Below are 9,499 nucleotides of genomic sequence, written 5' to 3'. Positions count from 1 at the left end.
TACACGCCACATACTTGGAAATTTCTTTTTCCAGCATCATCAAGCATTATTATGGAAATTAACAACAAATTTTAGTAAATAACCCTTAAAATGTATGTATTAAAATTTCACTCCCACTGCTCCAGATATATCCATATGAGCCCAATGGAGCACGGGAGAAATCTTCCTTCCTTCCTCTTTCAGTGGGACAAGGCATAGGATGATATGATTACATCACTGCTCTTTCCAAGGGGATACAGGGGAGAGAACAGCCTCTGTGTGTGCTACACAATTAAATCAATGTAGAAACTTGTACACAGGTAACAGTCCTCTTTGAACCCTCCCAGGCACTTAAGCCTCTTCTTGGTGGGGAGGTCGTCTGCGTCAGTCAGGAGCACTGCTGCCCCTCGACACATTCGTCTACGGATCGATCGCTGTGGACGTGTAACACAGCAGCCCGAAACCCTGGGACCGTAAACTCTTGGATCTAGTGCTTGGTTATGATTAAAAATGTCATTATCTCAGTTTCCTGTCTTTGTCTAATGTGGTAGCTCTTACAGGTGTTGTGTTTCTGATTTGACGATGAGGTTTTGGTGTTTCACTGTAAGGAGAAGTGTATTGAGGTGATGAAGATGAAAAGAGAGACTGCTTCTCTTTAAAGAGTGAGGAAAAGCTGACTCATAAAGAAATTGAACAATGCAGAAACATGATAGCCATTTAAAAATATTTTATTTTCAAAGTGCTTCAATATCATAATTCTCAGGAAACATTCCAGGTGGTAAGGGTTTGTATTTCTGAGATAGTTATTATTGTCGAGTGAAGACCACTAACCTGTGAACTACACCATTTCAGATGCACCAGGCGTTTGAGTGCAGCATGCTGACCGGGAATACCTAATCCTTCTTTCACCAAATCCATCTTTGATATCACAGCAAGAGTAGAATTAGGACAACAATCCAAAGTGATGCATTGTTTCATTACAAACTTATTCATGATTTTGGTTGTTTTTCAGGCCAAATTGACCTAAATTGCTGAGATGTTAAAACAGTTTTGAATTAAATATTTTTTTAATATAGAAGGACTATTGCTTCTTCTTAATGGGAGGAAGGAGCAGAGCTGGTAATGAGCGAATGAAGAGTTAACACCAGAGAAGTACTTCCCTCGGAGTCTTATCCCAAGGCAGGTCAAATTCTGCTATTTGGTTGGGTTTTTTAGAAAAACCTTGTTTAAAAGCATTCTACCACATATATGTGTAAACCAAAGTTTAGCACACTGAAAGGTGTTCTCCCCTTTCTGTGTCCTTCTGTGGCATGAACACAAGGACCTAGAGGATGCATCTCTTCCACCTTTCATATCTACTTTTATCCAAAGACGGTGGTGCTTCAAGTTTTTTAACTTCTTTTGTTGCCCATTAAAGAAAGGGAAATGGTTCACAATGAGGAACACTTGTGAAGACTAAGGGAGGCTGCTGGGTTTGTTGGGTTGGACAAGACATGCTCTAAACAACAGTTGGTCTTTTCTTCCTTTACTAAGTTCTCACATCTCACTTCACCCCAGAGCAATTCTTAGGTGTCAGCCTAAACCATAAAGTTCCTGAGGATTAACCTGGAGAATCTTGTATTAAAAAAATCAAGAGGTGATCAATGGATTCTTCTGCTAGATCTTATGTTGCCATTTCCTTTCCTCTCTGCTCCTCTTCAGGTTTTCCTTCCCGTATAGCACAGTCATCCTTTTCACCTCGAGGCTTGGGCGCTCTGCAGAAATAGTGATTGTCTAATACCAAAAATGCTTTGCAGTGCTTACTTGCTGCTGTGCCCCATGCAAAAGAAAGAGTGCTGTGGTGCTTACTAGAGTGCCATGATGAATAAGGCAGAGAAGCCATGATGCCTAATAAGAGGAGTGAAGTTGATTCAATTTTGCCTGCACTAGATGATACAAACTAGAATGCTTTCGTGAACAAGGAAAATATTTTCAGTCAAAGGCCATTGTTTTTATTACCTGTGAACATCAGATTTTTCGTCCAGCAAGTCAGTGGCATCTTTCCCTTTTTTCCTTACAAATTCTTCACTTAGCCCAACCTGCTGCAGGGTTTGTCTGTAGCGACGCTCTGCTCCTTGACGAGCATCATGCTATGAAATCAAAACTTAAACAGTAAGCACATAGAACTGGAGCTTCCCCATAAAGGTCAAGTTGTTTTAAAGTCCATAGCTGACTTCCTGATGAGAACAACAGGACAGCAAAGGCCCCATCCAAAATATTTATCATTCATGCAATACAGCACCAAAACTGTCTCACATCTCTCTAAGCCAAAGCTCATCTTTTCCTGCTTCCTTCCGTTTGTCTTCCTTCTTCTCTTCTCCTGTTTCTACAGCATTCCAGTCTTACCAGACTAGCATACTTGTGTCTGAGTCCTGACTCTGACAGTCAGATTGAGAATATGTGCAAAAAAGGGTTGTGAGAAATTCTGGAAGGATGTTTGCACCAACAACAGTGGGGTTCAGTAAATGAAGAGGATCTGTGAAAGACCTTCATATCAACTCATCTTCATGAAACTGAAAAGCAAGCATCCTAGGTCCTGTATCCTCACACTGCCTCCAAATAAACCTTGCAGATTAATGTAGTCTGAGATGACGGTTTTCCAGAGGGACTGGCCAGTTCCTAAAGATTAAGGTGTTCTATATGGAAGGATAGAAATCTTGTCTCAACATGAGTGAAAGCTATCAATACCAGTGAATTCCTGCCAATCTGGCAAACAGAAATGTGACCAATAGTAATCATACAAATGTATTCTCTGCCTCCCTTAACCACTCATCTGTGCAGAAAGTCTGACTTGGGAGGGTACTTTCCATTGAGAAATCTTAAATCAGCATATTGTCAATGTTTTGCCATTGTGTCTCCAACCAGGTGTCTCACTCCGTGAGCCAACGCAGTGCCTTCGTGGCCAAGAAGGCCAATGGCATCCTGGGCTGCATTAAGAAGAGTATGGCCAGGAGATCGAGGGATGTCATTCTCCTCCTCTACTCTGGCCTGGTGAGGCTTCACCCTGGAGTACTGTGTCCTGTTCTGGGCTCCCCAGTTCAAGTAGGACAAGAAACTACTGGAGAGAGTCCAGCGCAGGACCACTAAGATGATGAGGGGGCTGGAGCACCTCCCATGTGAGGAAAGCTTGAGAGCTGCATCTGTTTAGCTTGGCTGAGGGGGAAATTCATCAATGCTTATAAATAACTAAAGAGTGGTTGGCAAGAAGATGCCATCAGACTCTTGTCAGTGGTGTCCAGTGGCAGGACAAGGGGCAATGGTCACAAACTGGAGAACATTTCCTTATGGTCCTTCCTAAACATAGGAAATAGTTCTTTACTGTGAGGGTAACAGAGCACAGGCTGTCCAGAGAGGCTGTGGAGTGTCCGTCTCTGGAAACATTCAAAACCTGCCTGGACACGTTCCTGTGTGGCCTACTCTAGGTGATCCTGCTCTGGCAGGAGGGTTGGACTAGATGATCTTCAGAGATCCCTTCCAACCCCTGACATTCTGTGATTCTGTGATCCCTGCAAGGAGACAGAACTGAAAGAGAAAACCCAGGGAAAAAGATACTTTCCAGAGTGTGAAGACTGTATCTCAAGCGCAATACAGGTTTGCAGCTGCTACTGTGCGGTGGATGAGACTGGCCAAACGCAACCCCGGATATAAGCAACATAACTGTCATTTATGTTTTTCTAGTAGCACTAGAGGTACTCTCTCAACTGCAGAAGGTTTTAAGAAAAAAAGTAGGTGCTGAATAGGTATTCATATAATTTCTGCTGTGATAAAGCCTTCATTTTCATCACACTGTATATTTTGATTGCAGTATATACTAGGGACCAAGAAATAAGACTGTCTTTTTTCAAGTGATGAGAAGGAATTTAAATTGTACTTGGGTGTCCCTTCCATGTGTTATTAAGTGTAGTCAGAAGACTATGCAACCATGTGCACCTTCTTATCCATGAATTAACTTGAGACTAGCCTTCTTCATCCCTGTCTTAAATGAAAGACAATGTATCCCGTCGCCTAGAAACACTCCAGAACTTTGACCATTTACCTTGGTGACCTGCTCAAAGAGGTATGGTCTGTTCTTGACTCGCAGCTGCATTTCTTCCAGCTCCTTTCTGTATTCCTTTGTTCTCTGTCTCATATTTTGCCTGAAATTGAAAAGTTGCCTGTCTAATACAGTGTCCTCTGACTGTAGCTGATCAGGAACGAGAAATTCTCAATAATGCTTTAGTCTTTTAAATAGCTCTGGTGAATCTCTTGATTTCAAGTGCTGGGCAAAAAAAAAATCTACTTCTGGCAAGGATCCATTAGTAGAATTTTACTACTAGACTGTAAGCAGAGAACCAGTGTTCATATTTTCAGAAAACCTTGTCTTATGTCTGCTTTACCATATTACACATTTAAGTCGGCTTGTTTGGATGAAATAGTTTCTACAAAGGTTAATTTAAAGGAAACTGTTCCGTATGGAAGAAGTGTGGAACTGTCAAGAAATCCAGACAAATGTGGAATGGGAACGACAGCCAAAAAAGCTAGGCTAGGAATGTTCTTAGACCAAATTTCTCCAGAAGATTTACCTGATGATCTCCAGTTAGTAAAGCAAACTGTTGTTTCTGTGCAGAATAGGATACTTACCGGTTCTGGTTTGACTTCTCCTTGTGTGTTTCCTCCAGACTTTTATGTTGATCCAGGGCTTTTGCTCGGCTGTTCACTGACTTTCGGATAGCTTGACTTTTCTTTTTCTGCTTCTCCAGCCAAGAAATTCCTTCTTTGTCCCCTTCCTTTTTGTTTTCCTGGGAGTTTCTACATAGAATAAAGTTAATAATGAGGTCACTTAAGACTGCCAGACTACATACTAGCGGGGAATTTCACTTTTCTAGTCCTCTAAGGAGAAAAGCATAATTTCAGATATACAAATATGCAGCTCCCAAATCAACTGGGAGGCAGAACAAGAATTAGCAAAGAAAGACAAAAGAGAAACTCAGGAAAAGTACTGTTGAGGTGAGAAGGGAAAACACTGACTTTTTTTCTCCATTTTGTTCATTAGTTGGTGTATGGTCTTGTAGACAAACTTTTCCACTTACCTAATAGCAGATTCCCTTTTTCTAGTCGCATCTGTAATATGCACCGGAAGGGTGTTGGAAGAGAGAGAGGAAAGTGCAGTCAGAGAATGACTTCTTTGCACTGAAACCTTGGAAAGCTGCTGAGAATCCTGAAAAAAAGAGGAAACTTCATTCAGAGTGTTTGTTCACAGCAGAGAATCTCCTCTGTTCTTTGTGTACCAAAGAGAACAGTTAAGATATGTGGGCAATGCACTCATTTTTCTCTATTCCATCAGTAGGGATTTACATGGGGAGGGGAAAGAAGACGTGATTAGGAGTATGGAAGTGTGGCTGAGCCTTAGCTGCCACAGCTCATCTCTTTGTGTAGAATTTTGTTCTAGAATTCTGCCGTACTCCCAAGACAAGGGCAGAGGTCACAGGACATTAATCATCCATAAATAAACGCTATAATTTTAAGAAGTTGCTATCTTGATTGGAGAAAGCAATACCACAGAAATATCCAGTCATCTCACCTTTATCTTTTCATTTGTCTGCCTCTGCCTGCCACGCAGATTGGAGGTTCTTAGCTTGAATGGCTTATTACGAGTTGCCTCTTTGATTTCTTGTCTCCTTACTGCTTCCCTCTGAAATGCCCAGTAAAGTCCTTCAAAATCTGGTATTGCAGGGTTAATCCTCGGCTTGAAGCTGAAACTTTTGTCCTGCAGGAATCCAAGTCTTTCCTGCTTAGTTTCAGTGGCAGTTCGGGACTGAGGCTCCCTCCGGCAGTTGCTAGTATCTATAGGAGCTACAGAGCTCTCAAGCAAATCCTTCGCTCTCATTTGAATGCGGATCTCTCTGTAGAGTTCAGCTTCTAATTAGTCAAAAGCAAAGCAATGAGAACAACATAAGTGACATAAAAGGCTGCGAAATTGCCACTGCACAACTCTGAACTTTTCTTTATGACGGCAACTACACATATAGAAGAAACCAGACATGCTGTGTTCTCTTTTGCCGCTTTCCATCCTCTCTTTTTTAGGAAAAAAAATAAAAATAATCAAAGATACCAGAAGAAAACATGGTAGACTCTTTCTTAGGCATCAACCTCTAGATACCTTTTTCACTTATCTAAGTAAGATACTGAACAGCCTTCTCCTCCTATTCCTATGGGTACCTGACAACCTTGTGCCCATCGTCTGACAGAAGCGTCATGTTCATCAAGGTTCTAATTTTCACATGGGACTTTATGCCATTATGTTGACTGTGTGATCCAAATGGGCTGTTCAAATATACTTGTAATGGGTGATGGCTTTTCTGTGTAATACCCAGCAGTCTCTCTCTCTATCGTAAAAGATTTTAAGTAAGGAACATTTGGTAGATGGATCATGTCTTGTGACTTTTACAAACTTTCCATCGAAAGAATGTGTTCCAGGGGCATAGTGTCAAACTGAGTCCCTTCCTGCACAGCACTAAATATTTGACAAAATGCAGACCAACAGCTGGCTTTGGGTTGTTTCTTTTTGCTTTTAGAAAAAAATCAATACTGTTTGCAAAATAAGGCTTTTTTTGAGTCTATTTATAAGTTTGCATTGACTGAGGTTTGAAATGTTCATTCCTCCTCCCTTCTCATATACAGATAGAAATAGAACAATGATATGTCCTTTGCTGTCTTTTACCTTTCTGATCTATTGAGTTTAATACACCATGCTAGAACTTTTTCTGATGAAAACTGAACTGGTGTACACTCATGAAGAAATCAGTGGGAAACAGCAGAAAAAAGAGGAAGAATTGAGAAAAACAATGAGAATTATCAAAGACTGGCTTAGTTCTTGTCTTCAGATGCAACATCTGTATTGCTTACTTCAAACTTACATCTGCGGGGGCTTAAGCCATCCGAAACAAAGTCAGCATCAGGAAAATTTCCTTGGCTGTCCCTCTGACTAGAGTGGTCCTGGCACCCTCCCCCGTTTTCACACTTAAGAAGAGGGAGAGTGAGTGGGAAGGTACCTGAAAACATCAGAGAATGGCAGGAGAGGCTTGGACTACCGGACTATCACTTAGAACCCAATTAACTGCCTGATTTGGGTTCAGGAAATATTTTTCTCCTAGGCATTCTGTGCAGCACAGTTCTGGTGCTACATCTGTCGTCACATTTGTGCCACAAATTACCTAAGTCCCTGTAGCATAACGAAAGGTATGGAATCCAGTGCAGGGAAGGATTCCCAAACTGTCACCATTTTCAGCAAAAGGGGTAGGAAAATCATATGAAGAGCTCAGTGTACCTGCATATGGGTGGGGGGGACTGGTAAAGCACTGCTGCTGCTGACACGGGTACAAGACTAATAAATGTACGACACTACCACTGTAAAGGCACCTAGGTGAAATGTAACGACCAGTGATATAAAGGAGACTAGATGTTACCAGGGGATGTAATGATACTGGCTTTATACTCCAAGTAATGCCCTACAGGCCATGATCCTTCCTGCCAGCATGGGGACAACAAGGGACAGGCAGCGAGTTGTTTTTACAGGAAGAGCCCTGGCATTTTACCTTTGAGTTTATCTCCAAGAAGTGGGTCATAAGTAGATTTAGGAACTTTTTTACTGGCTTGCTTCTGTTTGGAGCTCTCATTTGGGGTTGCTGCTGCCAGGAACTTTCGCCTTATAGCTTCTTTCTTTTTCTCCTCTTTCTCCAGGAAACTGAAGGGCCGCTGGGTTGAAAGTAGCAGCTCCTTTCTTTTCTGTGTTGCTATTTGCCTGCGAGTCTCGTTCTGCTCCATTAATTCCTGATAAAGGGGCAGAAACACATGGGCAGGTACGGGCTGTGCCCGGAATTGTTTCTGGCATTCAGCTTCATCCTGGCTTTGCCTTTTGTCTCTGTGTTTGTCTAGTTCAAGTAACATGTACGACTTCATCAACTGGGACTTTTTGCGAGCTTCCCGCAGTGTCATTTCAAAAGGCTGAGGGATGGTGATGGAAGGAATCCAGGGAGATGAAGCGCTTTTTGGCCTCAAGCGGGATTTAGGAAACAAGTGAGGCTTTTGCTGATCCCAGGTACTGTCCAAGGTGAGGTCAATCAAAGAACTGGACTGCCTTAGGTTGCCAGATGTACAACTAAGACAAAGACATTATGAAGGGGAAATAAGTGAAATTATTAAAAAATAGAGCTAAAAGAAGGGAGACACTGTTGATAACGACACTGTAGGCTTAGCTAATCATTGAAAGACAGGCCGAGGACTTATTGTTCTCAGGCTCTGTATTTTGCTTCACTAACAAAGTTTGTGAGCAGGGCTCTGCTTGTTTTCTATTTCCCACGTATAAACTGGCAGTTATACCTTTGTAATGCAATTTATTATGCTGCTGGCACTGTATTGCCAGAAAGGCACACGTAAACCACAAAGTTCCACCTTTAGGGACATCTGGCTGGTAACTACTCAGCATAAAAGACTAACTCAGGAGAGGCAATTAATTAGGCACGCAGATGCAAAAATCCTAAGAAACAGTACCAAACACCAGCATTCCCAAGATGCTGATGGAAAGGCTATTGCAAGGAACTGCTTTTGGGCAACTCTTAAGAGGTTCAGCTGGAAATTTTGTAGCTGATAAGAAGACCATGTAACTGATAATAAGAAAAACTCCCCAAGACTATCATGGGTCCCGCTGAAATAGCAAACTTGTCATAGGCTGTTCCAGGATGATTGTGAAATGGAGTAAAACTCACATTTAGGGAGGGAATAAATGCAGGTAAAAGGAAGGATCAGTGTGGATCAGGATGGACCAAGAATAGGAAAGAGGGTGAAAACAGAAGGTCCTGATCATGCGTAAACAGAGTCCCAGCCCGTACAGTTGTGTGGTGACAGCTGCAGCCTGTTCTCTTCTTCATAAACTATTTCCTTCGTAAAAGTGTGTGTGTGTGATCTGCTAGTGAACCTCAAGCTGGACTAAACCCAGAGAAAGACAAGAGGTCTGAGAGCTCGATGTAGGAGAGATCGCAGCTCTGAAGCCAGGAGGGCCGGCTAGAAACGTGCGTGATCTGGCCGCACCCTTTTAAGCGTGGTTAGCTGACGAGCAGGAAGGAGATTTGTGCTGTTCATGCTTCACGTGAACACCTGTTGGCCCCAGCCGTGAACGGGTTTGGTTTTTGCCCCAGGGAACGTGCATCTCAGCACTTCACGCTCCGCCATCCTTACCGGGCACCGTCCCTACCTGAGAGCCTCCCGCAGCTTGTCACGCAACACCTCCACTTCCCGCCTCAACCCCTCGAGCCCCTCATCCTCTTCGGATACCGCGGGGTCACCCCTTAACTCTGCCTCGCACGGTAAGGCCGGTTCTAACGGAGACCGGCGGCCTCCCATCCTGAGGAGTGAAGCAGGGGTTGGGCCCTTACAGCTGGTGGGGATACCTGGAATAAAACAAAAAAAAAAACCCAGGAGAGGTGCTTGTTTCCGCGACTCCAGC

General features: G+C 42.8%; 1 protein-coding gene across 1 annotated transcript; it reads right to left on the bottom strand.

Moving 5' to 3' along the window:
• Positions 1-1,642: 1,642 nt before the first annotated feature.
• FAM161B (family with sequence similarity 161, member B) lies at positions 1,643-9,396 on the bottom strand. The gene is made up of 8 exons (XM_009873438.1): positions 9,248-9,396; positions 7,593-8,155; positions 5,579-5,916; positions 5,088-5,215; positions 4,639-4,806; positions 4,055-4,154; positions 1,978-2,108; positions 1,643-1,733 (listed from the first exon to the last, which is right to left on the bottom strand). Exons 1-8 carry the CDS (start codon positions 9,394-9,396, stop codon positions 1,643-1,645), a joined length of 1,668 nt encoding a protein of 555 aa, XP_009871740.1.
• Between the last annotated feature and the right edge of the window lie 103 nt (positions 9,397-9,499).

The sequence above is a fragment of the Apaloderma vittatum genome, unplaced genomic scaffold (genome assembly GCF_000703405.1).
Source record: "Apaloderma vittatum isolate BGI_N311 unplaced genomic scaffold, ASM70340v1 scaffold7730, whole genome shotgun sequence".
NCBI classification, from domain to species: domain Eukaryota; kingdom Metazoa; phylum Chordata; class Aves; order Trogoniformes; family Trogonidae; genus Apaloderma; species Apaloderma vittatum.
Note: the sequence above shows the minus strand (reverse complement) of the source record. Positions and strands in the feature narration are given on the sequence as shown.

Bases quoted from the DNA above. Each gene is read 5' to 3' on its own strand.
- FAM161B (XM_009873438.1), bottom strand. From the start codon at position 9,396: ATGGGAGGCCGCCGGTCTCCGTTAGAACCGGCCTTACCGTGCGAGGCA. The intron at 4,807-5,087 runs GTAAGTGGAAAA...TATTCTATGTAG, and splicing joins AAAAGGGAATCTGCTATTAG to AAACTCCCAGGAAAACAAAA. The intron at 4,155-4,638 runs GTAAGTATCCTA...TTTCAATTTCAG, and splicing joins GAGAAGTCAAACCAGAACCG to GCAAAATATGAGACAGAGAA.